The sequence below is a fragment of the Danio rerio genome, chromosome 18, assembly GCF_049306965.1.
Source record: "Danio rerio strain Tuebingen ecotype United States chromosome 18, GRCz12tu, whole genome shotgun sequence".
Lineage (NCBI taxonomy): Eukaryota > Metazoa > Chordata > Actinopteri > Cypriniformes > Danionidae > Danio > Danio rerio.
The window spans coordinates 23,847,805-23,867,065 of record NC_133193.1 but is presented as its reverse complement, the minus strand read 5'-3'; the positions used below and the strand labels follow the sequence as shown (position 1 = coordinate 23,867,065).

Below are 19,261 nucleotides of genomic sequence, written 5' to 3'. Positions count from 1 at the left end.
CAGAGGAAAGCAAGACAACAACAAAGTTGATAAACTACTGAGATAACCTATAGCCACAGCTGCGGCACCAAACCCAAGAGACTTTGCAATTACTCACCTCCAGAAAAAAAAAAAAAAAAAAAAACACACACACACACAAACACACACACATCCATGAAAAGCTCTTGTTCCGCTCTCACTTCCTCCATAACTCACCATGAATCTAATCATGACCCATGACCACGGAGCACAAACACAAACTATGTGTGTAGATCTCAATTATGGTTGTGTTTAATTTTTAAAGCCTTTTGAAGTCTAAAAACTGATCTGTAGATTACTGGTACAGAGTCAGCCTTGACAGCGTAAGTATACTTAATCTATGGACTTTATTTTCAATCCCTTAAACATAATAATTTGTATCATGATGTTGTAATTTGCCAAAAAAGACCATGCATTTAGGCTTGTGGTCGTAACTCTGACAAGACAAGCAAAAATTAGCTTGCTATGTAAAGAAACTGTCCATACAGAGAACTGTTCACTCTCAATCATGTCTACATTTACTCTCCATTACAGCAGGCGTAAACCTTTTCCCTGTAGGCTGTTAGGTATTAATTATACACCTGAGATGAATGAGGAGTGTTGAGGGGATCAATAAAGAGGTATTGTCTCTAGAATTAGATATTATTAAACTAAGAAGTCTCTCTCTGAAACACCATCCTTAACATTAAGGCATGAAGGATGAGAAAGGCAAATCTAATCCTGGATTTATGAAATGGCTTTCCTTGTGTGTCTTTTATTACTATTATAGAACTGAGGCCAAATACAGGGCTGGTTAATATGTTCAGGATTCATGCGCTTCTTGTATGTTTTCCACAATATGAATGTGAAAATAAAATGTGGGATGTGTTTGATGTTAAAAAAGTCATCAAGTGTAATAAAACACAAAAAAGATCTGCATTACTCATGCTGAGGGAAACACCTGAAGAATATACACTAAAGTCTTCTCTCTTTATTATCATGCCATCCCAAATTCGATTTTCTTCAGAGGCGTATTGCATTTCAATGGTCAAAACAAACAGAAATAATTCATAATACCTTGATTCACATTTAAACACATTCTACTATGTCTTCATTTGGAAGATAAATCTGATGTGTATCCCCATATTTGATCCATGCTTTAGGACTTAATATAATTAACATGCCACTGTCTTTGTAACTAATGTAAATCTGTGACCAAAGAAATAACTGACACTCACAGATCTTGACGGAATATCTTTTAAAGCTTTAAATAATTAACCAATTAATTTGTAATTAATAATACAGCAGACTATGTCAGTGTCTACATTTTGATCTGTAGCTTCTTTTAATTACAGTTAATGTAACATGATTCTTTAATTATATATTACATTTACTCTACTGCTTGTAGCTTACATCTGTTTTATCTGTTTTGTGGCCATTACCACAATAAGAAAACATGCATTGTAATCAGGACTTGATATCAACTTTTTTGATTACCAGCTACTATGGCTAGTAGATTTCCAATGTTACTAGCCCCTCACCATTTTTACTTGCCACAATTTTGTTTATGGGAAAATATATTTTATATGCATAAATTTGACTTTGACATGCTAAAACGACTTGATTTAAATAGTGTTATATGTCCACATGCCTCCTCATTCATTTTATTTTTTTGTGTTGTGACCTAGCTCAGTGAGCATGAACAAACGGGTTGTGGTTTCAAAGTGTTGCATTGCAATTATTTATTATTTCACATGACTTTTCAGGGCTCCATTATTAAAGATTTGCCAAATTTATCTCTGACCACATCAAAAATGAATAAATAATATTATTTTGTCATAATTTTTTTAATAATGTGTCAAAACAAGCAAAATATAGATGAATATGTGCACTTTTTATTTAGCAAAACTATTCTTAAAAAAAAAAACTCAGCTAACTGTTTCTAGCTAACTGTCTTAGATCACCTGTTAACTACACATCAATGGAAGTTAATCTCCTATTAAAGCAATGGTTTTGTAAAAAAATTATAATTAAACCTTATTTACATAAATAGCTGTGAGCAAAACAAAAGAGGTGAAAAACATGCGTGATAATGAAAGGATGATCATGTGCACACAGTTAACTTTAGACCTGTTAAGAATCTGTTCAAAGAATGGTTAAAGCGAAAGCAGCAACCCCTACTGCTCACAAAAAGCATGAGGAATATGGATACATGAGCATAACTTTTGTCCAGTCTATTTCAAAGAGAACAGATCGCAGCAGTCTTGTATTCAGACACTGTTGCTTCGCGCAAGGAAATGGGAGCACAGACTTTTAAAAAACAGTTGCGTGTATCACATCACCTGTGCCCACGAGTGATCATTCACTCATTCGGTATTCACCTGCTTTCTTTTGCTCGCACAAACAATTATTTTTTGTATAATTGTTTTGTGCTGCTTCTCAATTTTGAGATCACATCTGCACGCATATTGGGCCATCATTATTGTTGAGCCCTGCTTTTAAGAAAACTACAATTTACAAATTTTTTTCCAACTAGCCAAAATTGCCAATGGGAATGTCTATCTAACCCACCACAGCTGAAATCTACATACATTTGGCGGGTTGGCGAATATTAATGTCAAGCACTGATTGTAATGCACAAATGGTAATTTTTTTATTGAATTAAGCTGAAAGCAGAAACTAAAAGATTCACACCTCTAGCTCAAAACAGTCATCTTGAGACAAAACTTCAAATTATCGTAAACTAGGCTGTATTTAGCATAAAACTAATAAAATCACATTCTCTACATCAAAACTTTTGGGATTATACTAAAAGCTAAAACACAAAAAGGTCACACCTCAAATGAATACAACGAAGCTTAGAATAGTTTATTTCATACAAAACTTCTAACTATCGTAAACTAGGTTGTGGTTACCATAAAATTATTTTTTTTTTAAATTTTCTGCATTAAAACATTTGGGAAGAAACTTTAAGCTAAAACAGAACGATTCACACCTTTAAGCTGCGTCCCAAATGCCACACTGTACACTATGCACTTATGAATGAGAATTTTGCTTTTTTTTCAGTGTGAACGCACTACTTACACTATTTATACTACAAAATGGCGTAGAATAGTGCATAAGTACTGTATGCGATTAAGACGCACAAATAAAAACACAATGAAACTAAAAATAATCAAAAACTTGGACTAGGTCATAATTATCTTAAAAATAATAAAACTTTTTGTTCACCAAAACGTTTGGGTAAAATTTGAATTGAGAAGATTAAAATGATCATCAGTTAGGATTTGCAATCAACAGCTGAGCTGAATGTACCCTAGAATGATTTTAAGCTTCAAAAAAAAAAAACTCATCTGACCATCCATACAGGAATCTAAAATAACATTTTACATCACATTTTCCCTGCTTCTAAATTGCACTCAGCTACACCCTGTTTCAATTCCATCTCAAACCGGTACTCTGATGAAACTGCTCTAATAATAAAAGACAAAATTCCAACACTTACTTCACTTCTTGTGACAGTTTAAATTATTTGACCCTGGCTTTTCTTTGCTCAGTTTTGCATCATCAGCTTTTGGGTAAAGTCAGAGACCTGCTTCTCACCTTCTCCTCAAGATAGCCATCAAGGCTGAGATAAGCAGGCTTAAATGAAGTGCTGTTGGCTGAGCTCCCACTCCATTCATTCTGCAGATATGCTGAATACTGATCCTAGACCTGTCTGCAGGACAGTGTTAATCTCAAAATTAGCTGCTTCTTTTTCTTTCTTTTATTTTTTTTTTGCTTTCGTCAACAGTAATGAAGACATGACAATGTGCAAAATGATGATAAAGACATCATTTAAATTAAAATTCACTGATGATAGTGAAAAATGGCCATGAAAAACATTAACACCACTATACATATATATATATATATATATATATATATATATATATATATATATATATATATATATATATATATATATATATATATATATATACACATACATACATACATACATACATACATACATACATACATACATACATACATACATACATACATATATATATATATATATATATATATGTGGCATAGTGGGTAGCAGGATCGCCTCACAGCAAGAAGGTCACTGGTTCGAGCCTCGGCTGGGTCAGCTGGCATTTCTGTGTGGAGTTTGCATGTTCTCCCCATGTTGGCGTGGGTTTCCTCCTTAGTGTATATGTGTATAAATGAGTATGTGTGAATGTTTCCCAGTGATATGTTGCAGATGGAAGGGCATCCGCTGCGTAAAAGATATGCCGGATAAGTTGGTGGTGCATTCCACTCTGTTGACCCCAGATTAGTAAAGGAACTAAGCTGAAAACATAATGAAGTTTGCTGCATATTCCTTAAAGGAATTCATCCCTAATCGACCGATCAGAGGAATGCAAGGATGTGGAGACAACAACAATTCTGATCCCAATCAATGAGTTTTGATACAATGTAGTGAAGCATGAACACATGAATTGGTTCCACTTTCTTACAACATGTCCCATAAAGATCAAATGTTAGTGTATTAGATGGAAACCGGATGTTTTTGTTGTTGCTGTTGTTGTTGTTGTTTTTGTTTTTTTGTGGCTAATCAAATATATTTGACTAACACTCCAAAAACAACCCAATTCAATGCATTTCCAGCTGCCTCCAGAGGTCTTTGAAAATTGGACAAGCAAAAAGTGTTGTACAGTAGATCACATTTACATCTGCATTTAACATTATCCACCAGTGAGAATAATAGGTAAAACTTTAGTTTAAGTACCAACTCTCACTATTAACTAGTGGGTCATAACCTGCCTATTATTAAAATATTGGCTGCTTATTAGTACTTAAAAAGTACAAAGTCTGCATAATCTTATTCTACATCTCTAATCCTATCCAATACCTAATACTAACTACTACTTTAATAACTATTAAGCAGCATCAAGTAGTGAGAATTACTTTAAAGTAAAGTGTGATCTTACATGCATATGCAGAAAACAATTTAAAGACAGAAACCCAAAACAAATAGTACACAATCATCTCATAATGTGGCCAGAACAGAATCCAAGTACATTTTTTGTACTCCAAATGCTCATCCTCAATTCTAACAGCAACCACAAAGGTCAACATATTAATCTAATGCGTGCGCAGCATAAGGTTTTTTCCCAAATACATTCATTTCACTGTCCAGTTAACTTGTGAATAATTAATAAATCGCAATGTATCACAAAAACGGCCTGAAATGCAACATTTCAGTGTGCTGTTGCTTTAAGCACTTAAGACACTTAATGATATTTATTCAGCTCTGATGAAAATCTCAGAGGCTAGTGTGAGACTCTAATGGGAGATAATACGAGATGATGTGTTTGTCTGGGTCACTAATGAGGCTTAAACATACCCTTCTTTGCCTCGATTATGGATTGCCAGCTCATCTGTGATGCCCTCCTCTGATTTAAAGGCATCCCAGTCCATCTTCGACTTCTCCAGAGTGCTCATCTTCTGCTTTTTGGCCCCAATGCGATTCAGGATGCTCCCCATGCCTGCTGGTCTCTTCGCACTAGAGAGAGGATAAACATACAGAAATATTTTAGACCATAATTGTTTTTATGCATTATAGATGCCAGTTTCCAAGCAAAAAGAGGTGTGTTTTTTTCATCATCAAAATATTGGCATAAATGGAAGGAGGAAAATGTGTGTATAATATAGCTATTAATATTTAGCAAAACAATTGTTGCTTTGCATTACAGTTGGTTAATGTAAACAACTAATGACATTTTATTAAAATGTAAATACACTCACCAGCCACTTTATTGGGTACACTTTTCCAATTGCTCGTTAACGCAAATGTCTAATCAGTCAATTAAATGGCAGCAGCTCAATGCATTTAGGTGTGTAGACATGGTCAAGACGATCTGCTGCAGTTCAAACAAAGCATTAGAATGTGATAAGTCATAAAAAGGTGACTTAAGTGAATTTGAACGTGGCATGGTTGTTGGTGCCAGACAGGCTGGACTGTATTTCAGAAACTGCTAATCTACTGGGATTTTTATGAACAACCCTCTTTAAGGTTTACAGAGAATTGTCTGAAAAAGAGAAAATATCCAGTGAGTGGCAGTTCTGTGGGCGCAAATGCCTTGTTGATGCCAGAGGTTAGAGGAGAATGGCCAGTCTGGTTCCAGCTAGTAGAAAGGCAACAGTAACTCAAATAACCACTCGTTACAACCAGCAAACACACAACAGGTCGAACCTTGAGGCGGACGGGCTATACAGCAGCAGAAGACCACAGGCCACACCTAAAGAGAAGGCCACTCCTGTCAGCTAAGAACAGGAAACTGAGGCTACAATTTGCACAGGCTCACCAAAATTGGACAATAGATCAGAAATGTTTCCTGGTCTAATGAGTCTCGATTTCTGCTGCAACATTCGGATGGTAGGGTCAGAATTTGGCATCAACACCATGAATGCATAGACCCATCCTGCTTTATATCAGCGGTTCAGGTTTCTGCTGGTGGTGTAATGGTGTGGGGGATATTTTCTTGACACATTCTGGGCCCATTAGTACCAATTAAGCATCATGTCAATGGCACAGCCTACCTGAGTATTGTTGCTGACCATGTCCATCCCTTTATGACCACAGGTTACCCATCTTCGATGGCTACTTTCAGCAGAACAATGCGCCATGTCATAAAGCACAAATCATCTCAGACTGGTTTCTTGAACATGACAAAGAGTTCACTGTACTCAAATAGCCTCCACAGTCACCAGATCTCCATCCAATAGAGCACATTTGGTGGAATGAGAGATTCATATCATGGACGTGCAGCTGACAAATCTGCAGCAACTGCTATCATGTTAAAATGGACCAAAATCTCTGAGGAATATTTCCATTCTCTTGTTTAATCTGTCACAAAGGATTAAGGCAGTTCTGAAGGTAAAAGGGGTTCAACCTATTACTAGTGAGGTATACCTCATTAAGTGGCCGGTGAGTGTATAGACATTTTTGCATGAAATGATTATTGGTTAAAAAAGATGGTATGTTTAATTTTTAGGAAGTATAATATCAATGTTTTAGGTAGAGATGTACTGATACCCTTTTTCCGAAAAGAATACCTGGGTTCAGAGTATCTGCCAATACAGAGTACTGATAAAATACCTGGGGGTATGTATTTGTATATACAGCTTACTAATCTTTAATTTTTGCAGTATCAGCGAGGATTTCTGATACTGGTATCGGAATTGGAACGACCCTAGTTTTACATTTAACAAAATCTATATTTGTTATCATTCAATTCTATACAAACTCACTCACACCCAAATATTACACATACATGTTTTTAAGAGGACCCTCTATAGGCGTAATGTATTTTATACTGTACACACGCTTTGGCCTTATATGGCCTTACCCTACCCTTAACCATCAAAGGTAACCTGTGGCAATATTTAAATGTCAAAACACCCCGTTAAGTTAGATTTTTAAGTGTTCTGAATTACAAGGAAACAAGGCATGTCCTCAAAAGCCATCTTAAGGTAACAGCTGTCAAACCCATGTCATTTTAGAATTTTGTGTCCTTATAAACCATAAGCAAGTACTTACATATATATTATACATATATATATACATACATACATACATACGCACGCGCATATTATTCATTCATCAGCAAGAGGACATAGAGGCAATCTTACACTGGCAATAACGTAGCTGGCATCGCAACATGCAGCTGGAACAAAGATGTGTTTTGAACATTACCAAAGTCATCTTGACACTGAGGTTGCGCTTGGCTGCGGTAATGAAATGTTAAACGATCTGTGGAATGAAAGAGCTGCAAAGACCAGACCAGTGGGCCTCCCTCTTGTATGTGGGTGCCAGGGTGGAAGGCAGTGGGCCGAGGGGGTCTGCAGAGGAAAGGGGGGTGGCCAATAGGACCTTGGGGTGCATTAGAGAGCCAGGGTGTCCAAGGACAGATGCTTTCATGCTCAAGCGAGTCATAGGGGAAAGTCTGCCATGAGGAACGAGAAGGAAAATTGTGTGCACGTGTATTGGTGTAGGGGAAGATGAGACAATTGTTTTCAGAATACTAAATGTATGCATATCATAAATATAAAAAAAGTTTGGTTATTGCAACATCCGTTTGAAAATACAGAGAGTAAACAACATCGCATCATTAAAATTACCTCTTATAAATCTGTTGTTAACGCTCTGTCGTGCTTCAAGCTGAAGTGAAATGAATGCCATGAACTTGTATTACTTCCCTGCAGAGTAAAAAAAAGCCTTCATTAATTTCTTAATGAACTGAGAGTAACGGTTTTCTCAATGTGATCAAGTCGATTTAAAAGAACTTGTGTGTTCAGCACATGCAGCGCACGTGTACGCAGAGAAATGAGAAGAACCACAAACAGACACATGACTAATGTCTAAAGGTCTGACAAAATGCATCTGCCATCTGTGCGAACACTGACAGCATTAGTCAAGAAGGAAACCAGGAAAGCAAAAAATAAAAAAAAATTGCAAGACGAAAAGAAAAGAAAACAAACGGAATGTTTGAACATATCTGCTAGTTTAATATAACACTAGTTCAATTCTTACAATAAAATATGTGGTTGGGAATCGGGATACAATAGCAGTTTGTAACAGTGAACTAATTGCTTGTTCAAGAAGCCAGTCTGAGATGATATGCGCTTTATGAGGTGGTGCGATATCCTGCTATCCTGCAGAAGATGGGTACACTTTGTTCATAAAGAGATAGTATTATTGCTGACAATGTCTTAGGTAGTTTGTGGCTTTGACATAATGCTCAATTGGTATTAATAGGCCCAATGTGTGCAAAGGAAATATCCCCCACACCATTACACCATCACCACACTCTGAATCATTGATATTCTTAGTTTCCTGTTCTTAGCTGGCAGGAGTGGCACATGGTGTCTTCTGCTGCTGTAGCCCATCCGCCTCAAGCTTCGATGTGTTGTGCACTCAGAGATGCTCTTCTGCATTTCCTCAATTGTAACGATGGGTTATTTGAGTTACTGTTCCCTTTCTATCAGCTCAAACCAGTTTGGCCATTCTCCTCTGGCATCAACAAGGCATTTGTGCCCACAGAACTGCCGCTCACTGGATATTTTCTCTTTTTTAGGACAATTCTCTGAAAATCCTAGAGATGGTTGTGTGTGAAAATCCCAGTAGATCAGCAGTTTCTGAAATAAGCACTTTAGCACTTTAGCACTTTAGGAGAAGCACTTTAGCAGCATCTAGAACAGCAGCCTGTAAGTACATTTAAGATTTGTTTCAGTTGTTGTGTATGGTTTGAGGACTTGTTTCCAGCTGTTTGTGTAAAGTTGTAGGACATTTAAACTTGCTTTCAGTTGTGTATAATACTAGAAGTTGTTTAGCCACTGTTTCCTTGGTTACTATAAGAGCTTGTGTAGCGAACGCAGACGCGGTTCGCGTCGTCCGCCTCAGTTTCGGCCCTTGTTTTGACTCGGGAGGCGTGTCCAAACGCCAGGTAACCACTATATAGTGAGCACGGTAGCATTAGTCGGCAGGAGAAGCACTTTAGCAGCATCTAGAACAGCAGCCTGTAAGTACATTTAAGATTTGTTTCAGTTGTTGTGTATGGTTTGAGGACTTGTTTCCAGCTGTTTGTGTAAAGTTGTAGGACATTTAAACTTGCTTTCAGTTGTGTATAATACTAGAAGTTGTTTAGCCACTGTTTCCTTGGTTACTATAAGAGCTTGTGTAGCGAACGCAGACGCGGTTCGCGTCGTCCGCCTCAGTTTCGGCCCTTGTTTTGACTCGGGAGGCGTGTCCAAACGCCAGGTAACCACTATATAGTGAGCACGGTAGCATTAGTCGGCAGGAGAAGCACTTTAGCAGCATCTAGAACAGCAGCCTGTAAGTACATTTAAGATTTGTTTCAGTTGTTGTGTATGGTTTGAGGACTTGTTTCCAGCTGTTTGTGTAAAGTTGTAGGACATTTAAACTTGCTTTCAGTTGTGTATAATACTAGAAGTTGTTTAGCCACTGTTTCCTTGGTTACTATAAGAGCTTGTGTAGCGAACGCAGACGCGGTTCGCGTCGTCCGCCTCAGTTTCGGCCCTTGTTTTGACTCGGGAGGCGTGTCCAGCTGAATTCAATCAGCTAGTGCTTTGGGGTTATATAAACAACTAGTTCACCGCGGCAGCGGTCGCGGCAGCCTCGTGTGAAGACCGCCTCGTGTGAAGACCGACGAGGGTAAAGACCATCGACTCTACCTGCGCGACTCCACCGAGCAAAGACACCGACAAAGCACTTGAGTACTTTACTGTATTGTTTTACTTTACACTTATTTTTTGTTGTCAGTGCACTTTTATTATGTGTTTTCTAATTCCTGTTGTTACTAACACTCGCAAAACACGGGAGGTGCGCTGCAGGCGTAATCCTCACAACCTTCGTTCAATACATGTATCTACTATTTCACAACTCTCTCTCTCCGTGGGCCTCTGGAATTGTCAATCAGCTGTTAACAAGGCTGATTTTATTACCTCCATAGCTACATATTCTGACTATAATCTCATGGCTCTAACTGAGACCTGGTTGAGGCCGGAGGACACTGCTACACATGCTACTCTTTCTGCTAATTTCTCTTTTTCCCACACTCCTCGTCAGACAGGGAGAGGGGGTGGGACTGGACTACTAATTTCCAAAGAATGGAAATTTACTCTGATACCGTCCCTGCCAACAATCAGCTCCTTTGAATTCCATGCAGTCACCATTATCCACCCCTTCTACATAAATGTGGTTGTCATCTACCGCCCACCAGGTAAATTAGGTCACTTCCTAGATGAACTGGATGTTCTTCTCTCATCTTTTTCTAATTTTGCCACTCCCTTATTGGTGCTAGGTGACTTCAACATTTACGTTGACAAACCGCAAGCTGCAGACTTTCAGACTCTGCTTGCCTCTTTTGACCTAAAAAGAGCACCTACTTCTGCTACCCACAAATCAGGTAATCAGCTAGACCTTATTTACACACGACACTGCTTCACTGATCAAACAATAGTAACTCCACTACAAATATCTGATCATTTCCTTCTGTCTCTCAACATCCACATTACTCCTGAGCCGCCACACACTCCAACACTGGTTACCTTTCGCAGAAACCTACGATCTCTCTCACCCAATAGACTATCCACCATTGTTTCAGACTCTCTTCCTCCATCTCGCAAACTCACTGCACTTGATTCGAACAGTGCCACTAATACACTCTGCTCCACACTAGCATCATGTCTAGACCGATTATGTCCTCTTGCATCCAGGCCAGCCCGTGCCAGTCCTCCTGCACCCTGGCTCTCGGATGCTCTCCGTGAGCATCGCTCAAAACTTCGGGCTGCAGAGAGAATTTGGCGGAAAACTAAAAATCCTGCACATCTCTTAACATACCAAACTCTTCTGTCCTCTTTCTCAGCTGAGGTTACTTCTGCAAAGCAGACGTATTACCGTCTGAAAATCAACAATGCCACTAATCCTCGCCTACTTTTTAAAACATTTTCCTCCCTCCTCTATCCTCCTCCTCCACCCGCATCCTCCACACTTACTACTGATGACTTTGCTACATTCTTCTGCACCAAAACTGCAAAAATCAGTGCTCAATTTGCTGCACCTACAACAAACACGCAAGATACAACACCAACACCACACACACTCACCTCTTTTTCTCAGCTCTCTGAGTCTGAGGTGTCCAAACTTGTGCTATCTAGCCATGCAACCACCTGTCCACTCGATCCCATTCCCTCTCATCTCTTGCAAGCCATCTCTCCTGCAGTCATACCAACACTGACTCACATAATTAACACATCTCTTGACTCTGGTTTATTCCCCACTACATTTAAGCAGGCTAGGGTAACCCCACTGCTAAAGAAACCCAACCTGGACCATACGCTACTTGAAAACTACAGACCAGTATCCCTGCTTCCATTCATGGCCAAGATTCTGGAGAAAGTAGTGTTCAATCAAGTCCTGGACTTTCTTACTCAAAACAATCTCATGGACAACAAGCAATCCGGCTTTAAGAAAGGCCACTCAACTGAGACTGCCCTGCTCTCGGTCGTGGAGGATCTCAGACTGGCTAAAGCAGACTCTAAATCATCAGTCCTCATTTTGCTGGACTTGTCAGCTGCTTTTGACACTGTCAACCACCAGATCCTGCTATCTACGCTTGAGTCACTGGGCGTTGCGGGCACTGTTATACAATGGTTTAGATCTTATCTCTCTGACAGGTCATTCAGGGTGTCTTGGAGGGGAGAGGTGTCCAACCTACAGCATCTAAACACTGGGGTACCTCAAGGCTCTGTTCTTGGGCCACTTCTCTTCTCCATCTACACATCATCTCTAGGACCAGTCATCCAGAGACATGGATTCTCCTACCACTGCTATGCTGATGACACCCAGCTATACCTCTCTTTTCATCCTGATGATCCCTCGGTTCCAGCTCGTATCTCAGCCTGCCTGTTGGATATTTCACACTGGATGAAAGATCATCATCTTCAGCTGAACCTCGCAAAAACGGAAATGCTTGTAGTTTCTGCCAACCCGACTCTACACCATAACTTTTCAATCCAGATGGATGGGGCAACCATTACTGCATCCAAAATGGTGAAAAGCCTTGGAGTAACGATTGATGACCAACTAAACTTCTCTGACCACATTTCTAGAACTGCTCGATCGTGCAGATTTGCACTCTATAACATCAGAAAGATCCGACCCTTCTTATCTGAACATGCAGCTCAACTCCTTGTTCAAGCTCTTGTTCTCTCCAAACTGGATTACTGCAACTCTCTACTAGCTGGGCTTCCAGCTAACTCTATCAAGCCTCTTCAACTGCTCCAGAATGCAGCAGCACGAGTTGTCTTCAATGAACCTAAACGAGCACATGTCACTCCGCTGCTAGTCCGTTTGCACTGGCTGCCAGTTGCTGCTCGCATCAAATTCAAAACTCTGATGTTTGCCTACAAAGTGACTTCTGGCCTAGCACCTTCTTATCTGCACTCACTTCTGCAGATCTATGTGCCCTCCAGAAACTTGCGTTCTGTGAATGAACGTCGCCTCGTGGTTCCATCCCAAAGAGGGAAAAAATCACTTTCGCGAACGCTCACGCTCAATCTGCCCAGTTGGTGGAATGAACTCCCTAACTGCATCAGAACAGCAGAGTCACTCGCTATTTTCAAGAAACGACTAAAAACTCAACTATTTAGTCTCCACTTCACTTCCTAAGCTGCAATTGCCTCTTTGAATATCACACTAATTGTACAAAAAAAAAAAACTACTAACACTTCCCTTCTTAGACTTTACAGACCTGAAACTTGCCTTTAGTACTTATTCATTGTTGCTCTTAGTTGTGTAAATTGCTTCCTTGTCCTCATTTGTAAGTCGCTTTGGATAAAAGCGTCTGCTAAATGACTAAATGTAAATGTAAATGTAAATACACCGAATCTAGCCCAATTGGCACCAAAAACCATGCCACGTTTAAAGTCATTCAAATCACCTTGCTTCCCCATTCTGATGCTCGGTTTGAACTTCAGCAGATCGTCTTGACCATGTGATTGGCTGATTAGAAATTTGTGTTAACACATACAGGTGTACCTAATAAAAAACAGTGTATACTTGCAAGTATTTTTTAGTATTTATTTTATTTAATTATTAGTATTTATTTATTTACACAGAACCTAATAAGGTGGCCGGTGCGTGTCAATACACATTATCTTATCATTTTAATACAATGTCATAGTTTTAGATAACAGCTGGTTTTAGTGTTCCCACGGTTCCTCACCGTCTGGCCAGACAACACACACAAAAATGCAGGGGTGCAAAAAAAGGCAGCAAAAAAGCAAAAATCAATGATGGAAAAATCAATACTGTAATTATATTCCTTCCATTACAGCTGCATCCACAAAAACACTTCACATGGGAAGACCTCACCTGACTGCTGCATGACTGACGACTTATTAAAATCGCAAATATTGGCATGCAAAATAACTACAAAAGGATTTTCATAAAGCCGAATCAGCAATATAAACTACTTCGCACATTGTAGTGTTTATTGATTTGCAGGCTAGACTGATTTCATTTATTTTTAATCTAGGTAAAAAACACTTCAATGACATGGGGATTTATATTTATTTATTTATTTGCCATTTTAATTGTGCTGGACAATTTGTGATAGCTCTGTTAAAGTCAGCAAAGAAAATATCAAGAATAAATAATTTTAATCTGTTCCAAAGTGAAAGCCATGCCCAGAGCAGAATCTCAATCAAAATAGTGCTGCATTTATCTGATTATTATACCATTATTATTATTATCTATTATATATATTATTATATCAATTTACTTTAATATACCTTCATTTCTAATAAAGTGGTTACATTTACTAATGCTCAGCAAAACTTACCTTCCAAAATCCAGTCATTTTGACATGAATCCATGTGATCAGTGAGATGTGTATCTCGCTAATGACATGGATTTATATTAACATGACTAGGTTGTTTTCAATGACTATGGCTATTTTGTTTAAAGTCCAAAACACCGATTCAATACCTGAGTGTATACAGCTACTAGACTAGTTTTTTTCTGTATCGGCGAGTATTTCTAATACTAGTATTAGAATTGAAACAACCCTATAGTTTTAAGTAAAAAAAAAAATCTATAATTGTCATGATTCATTTCTATATAAACTCACTCAAACATACTTGTATATCCTTTTAGAAGGACTCTCCATAGGCCTAAGATTTTTGGTAACACTTTATTTTGATGGTCCATTTGAGTATTATTAGACTGTCTGCTTAATATCTGTTGCTACTGCTCCTTCAACAGACATGACTATAAGAAACTTTGCAAGTACAGGTCAACTTACACTAACCCTAACCCCAACCCCCAACCTAACAGTCTACTTATAATCTACTGGGAATTAGTTAGCGTATACATGCAATGTAACTTAAATTCAACAAATGGACCATCAAAATAAAGTATTTCATACTGTAAAAACTGCTTATTAAATGGCCTTACCCTACCCCAAAACCCAACCCACAAAGGAAGTTTGTGGCAGAATTGATAAATTGATAAATGAATGTGGCAGAATTCATAAATGTCAAAAGTATGATTAAGAGTTTTGAATTACAAGGACAGGGCAAAGCAGTGGCGCAGTAGGTAGTGCTGTAGCCTCACAGCAAGAAGGTCGCTGGTTCAAGCCTCGGCTCAGTTGGCGTTTCTGTGTGGAGTTTGCACGTTCTCCCTGCGTTCATGTGGGTTTCCTCCGGGTGCTCCGGTTTCCCCCACAGTCCAAAGACATGCGGAACAGGTGAATTGGGTAGGCTAAATTGTCCGTAGTGTATGAGTGTATGTGTGAATGTGTGTGTGATGTTTCCCAGAGATGGGTTGCGGCTGGACGGGCATCCGCTGCGTGAAAACTTGCTGGATAAGTTGGCGGTTCATTCCCCTGTGGCGACCCCGTATTAATAAAGGGACTAAGCTGACAAGAAAATGAATGAATGAATGAATTACAAGGACACAAGCCATGTAACACCTTAAAGTAACACCTAAGTCAAAATCAATGTCATTATGAAAACCTTCAACAAAAAACTGCTCAGTATAAAAGTAACTTTACTTTTTGACAATGGTCACATCTTGTCCTCTAAGGGTGCTTTCACATCTGTGGTTCGGTTCATTTGGTCAGGACCAAGGGCAACAAATGACACATTGTAACATTTTTCTGCAGATTTGGGTCATTTTCACACCACACTGATCGCTTTGGACCAGTTGAAAAGAACCAAAATACAGTCATGTGACAAAATCCACATCACTCGTTGGCCAGATGTCCTAAACTGCTTTTTGATTGGTCAAGATGAACGTACGGGAAAATACCAATGGAACTCTCGCAAGTAAACAAACCGGCAGAGACAAAATGTTGCTTTTTACTGTGGAGCGACTATGCTGGCTGATTGCATCCCTGGTCATAATATACTATATAGTTTGTATACATTACTTTAGACAAACTATACATTTTGAGAATGAAGCGCAGCTGCTGTATGAAAATAATGTTTTAATGCATTGAAAATGGCAAAGGCACATCGCAAGTCACTTCAGGAGGAGGCTAAATTAATTTAGCTAAATAAATTTAGCTAAACTGCGACGTGGTCATCCATCAGGTAATGTTTTTCCCTCTCTCTCTCTCTGTTTAAAATTGTTGGTAAAGCGTTGTCCAAAAAATTCTTCCTCCACATCTCATGAGACAGCGCATTGGACTACGATTGCTGGATTGGTCCTAAAAGGCACATTACTTTTTGCGGTTGGGTCTGTTTTAGTTCGGACCATGTTCTCATTTCAAACGAACCGCTCCAGGGTTAGTCTGAAAGCATACTGAGACCACCTCTACAAGGAGGTCTTGGTACGCTTTTTTAGTCTGCTTTTGGTGCGCACTCAAGTGCAATCCCAACATTCACACCTGCCCAAACGAACCGCACCAAGAGGGAAAACGATATACCTTCAAAATCAGCTTTTTTTTTAGAGTCTTGTTTGCTCTGTATTGACTCAATCTGGTTTGTGGACCGAGACAAGAAACAAGAAAAGGGAGACGAGGTTGATTGTGAAAGTGTAACCTGCAGCTTAACAGCTTAGTCAACAGAACCAGTACGTACATACAGAGAGAAACAGGAACGCTGCTTAAACTTATCCTGACAGGGAATCAATATACAATCAGGGCTCAACTGATAGTCAATCCTGTGTGCCATACGGCAGCGTCAATGTGAGCAGGGAGCATTGGGCAGAAAGCCAGACCACAGTACACAATGCTGGGCCAGAATGCTAAATGCAGAGCCAAGGTGACTGTATCCTGCTTCATCACCCATGCAGTGCTCGATAAGAGAGAGAGAGGGATAGATAGGTGATGATGTAACACATACATCGCTGGCTAATACAACTACTATTTTTTTTTAATTTAGAATGATTTTTAGGGTCTTAATCAGATCAACTTCATATTTCATCAGTCTAATAAGTGATAATAGTGAAGAGCTTGATATTTCATTGAATGGCAAATTTCGATGTTCCGCCATTAAACACAAAACTCAGGACTACAATGAGAGATCTGTCCTGAAATTTAACAAGAGTCCTGGCCTGATGAAATCTACATGCTAATATTCCGTTAAAGTCAAAGCGCCACCTGCTAATCATAGAGATTTTATCAGATCAATACAATATTCAATCAATCAAACCTAAATACTTTACCGATTGAAAAATGTGAATGTGTTGAATTTTACTTAATGGTTTATGTGTTGCGAACTAACACATTTTTAAGTTTTACCATGGAAGGCAAAATTGTTGTAACTCCCAGCAAAAAAAAATCCTAGCAAATTAAAAAAAGACCCTTATCGGTTTTAACAGCATACGTGTTGCAAATCCTTACAACTCAAACGCATAAAAAACATGCAGCATTTTCTCATGGAAACGCAAACAAATTGATAAAATGCCAGCAGCTTCTTACAACACATATAGCATGTGCTCTCAGTCACTGTACATATCAGAACAACTTCAAATTTCACAAAAAGTCCTAAACCAAAAGACATTTACATGTCATTTAAAGTAACAGAGATGGTGTCACCTGCTGGCAACAGAAAAAGGCATGTTGTTCACTACCACAAATATACAATATTTAATATATATCTGCTCAAAACTTTATGTATGATAAGAATACAAGCCTTTAGAGTTTTTAAGTCAATACAGTTGTAATCTGAGTGAACCTACAGTACTGGCACTTTCCACCTATTTTGGCCCACTTAAATGCATAATGCCAATGCTAATTGCTGTTAACCTAAAGGCTCTGGTACCCCTTTTCCACCTGAATGAACTGGGTACCATAGTTCAGAGGTAGTGTTATTATTGGTTTAGATAGGGCTGGGCAACACTGCAAAAACTAAATAAATAAAATAATCACAATGTCATGTGTCATATCATTCGATATTGATAATTATTGATTTTTTTTTTTTTTTTTTTACCAAACCCTTTTAGGAGTATTAGGATTTTTTTTATTTTACAACTTTATTTTAAACAAAATATTTAGTCTCTTCAAAATAAAATAAACAAAAGTGTTAAAGTGAGTCTTAAACTTGATAAATAAAATATTACCAAGTATGTGCAATGGTAAAGCCTAAACACTGAACAAAGCAAACATTAAGGTGTGAATAATAATGATACAGTAAACCTCAAACTCTGTCAACAACACAAATTATGATAATCTAATCTGATATCATTATCAAATCTGATATCATTATTCAAATATATATTGCAACATTACAAATTGTGAAGATGAATGACTATATTACCCCCTATGCTAAAAATCTTTCAAATGGGAAGCTATTGGCTGGGCTGCACAAGAAAAGAAACCAAAAAGCCACTCCTCACTGGTGCTATATGGCACTAATTTTCGCATGTGTTGGTTTTCTGACCTGAAGTGACAAGTGCATGGATTCCTTGACCATTTACAATGGACTTTGCGGCGCTAGCACTCCCCTGGTGTCTCTATTAACCAAGTGAATAAAATCCATTTTCTCAGAGGGTGACAAATAGACAAATAGTTGCTGCAGCTCTGATACAAGTTTATGGAGAAAAGTAAAATCCACTGCAGTGTTTGAATGTGTTTGTCTGAGGTAATTAGTCTGCTGTTATTACTGAAACATGTTTATTCCATACAAAGTGTGAAGCAGACTGACTAGTTCTACTTGCATAAATTACGGTTCTCCATTGGAAATGACAAACACCCCAAGCTTATTGGTACTGCTTCCAAGGCACGCACTCAGCAGCCACATTTTGATAAAACTATAGCACTTCATACCAAATCTTTTTTAATCAATATTGACAATGGTTAATTAATTAACTGGTGAGCAAGAACCCTTTGCTGCTCCAAGAGCTAGAAAGACAGAAGCAGGTATAAGGTCATTAAATATCAAAAATTAGAAAGGAATCAGAAATCAGACATCAGAAAGAAGTAATTTCTAAAAAAAAAAAAAAAAAAAGTAAGAAACAAGTCTCAACATTCCCAGCAATGAAAAGGTGTAAGGGCAAAATACAAACAATACAAACATCAAAAAAAGGTAAATGTTGTATTGTTGCAAATCAACATTGCCAACCTAACACAGCGAATCCAATGTGTTCATGCAGCAAGCCATAGTTTGCATAGATGAAGATTATAAGCAAAAATAACATGTTTAGAAGAACAGTGTTCAGCTGGGTTTTCAAAATCAGCAC

The 19,261-nt window shown here is 38.4% G+C and overlaps 2 protein-coding genes across 5 annotated transcripts in view; one reads left to right on the top strand and one right to left on the bottom strand.

Moving 5' to 3' along the window:
- Positions 1 to 13,447, top strand: part of LOC141378823 (uncharacterized) — a 50,919-nt gene extending 37,472 nt beyond the window's left edge. Inside the window, exons 1-2 of one of the 2 annotated variants that reach the window (XM_073930325.1) lie at positions 9,222 to 10,793; positions 10,875 to 13,300. In XM_073930325.1, the coding sequence (XP_073786426.1) occupies positions 10,346 to 10,793; positions 10,875 to 13,243 (2,817 nt within the window). In that variant the 5' untranslated portion in view covers positions 9,222 to 10,345 and the 3' untranslated portion in view covers positions 13,244 to 13,300. Of the gene's footprint in view, positions 1 to 9,221 lie in introns of those variants that run through there. The other variant, XM_073930326.1, reaches the window with a different exon arrangement.
- The window catches only part of cfdp1 (craniofacial development protein 1), a 70,783-nt gene that overhangs the window by 10,370 nt on the left and 41,152 nt on the right, over positions 1 to 19,261 (bottom strand). The window contains exons 6-7 of one of the 3 annotated variants that reach the window (XR_012393766.1): positions 4,043 to 5,554; positions 3,776 to 3,890 (exon numbers count right to left, since the gene is read on the bottom strand). Coding sequence is in view for 2 of the 3 variants with exons in the window: in NM_001100035.1 (NP_001093505.1) it covers positions 5,396 to 5,554 (159 nt within the window). In the remaining variant the exon portion in view is untranslated. Of the gene's footprint in view, positions 1 to 3,775; positions 3,891 to 4,042; positions 5,555 to 8,177; positions 8,251 to 19,261 lie in introns of those variants that run through there. The other 2 variants (NM_001100035.1, XM_073929431.1) reach the window with 2 other exon arrangements.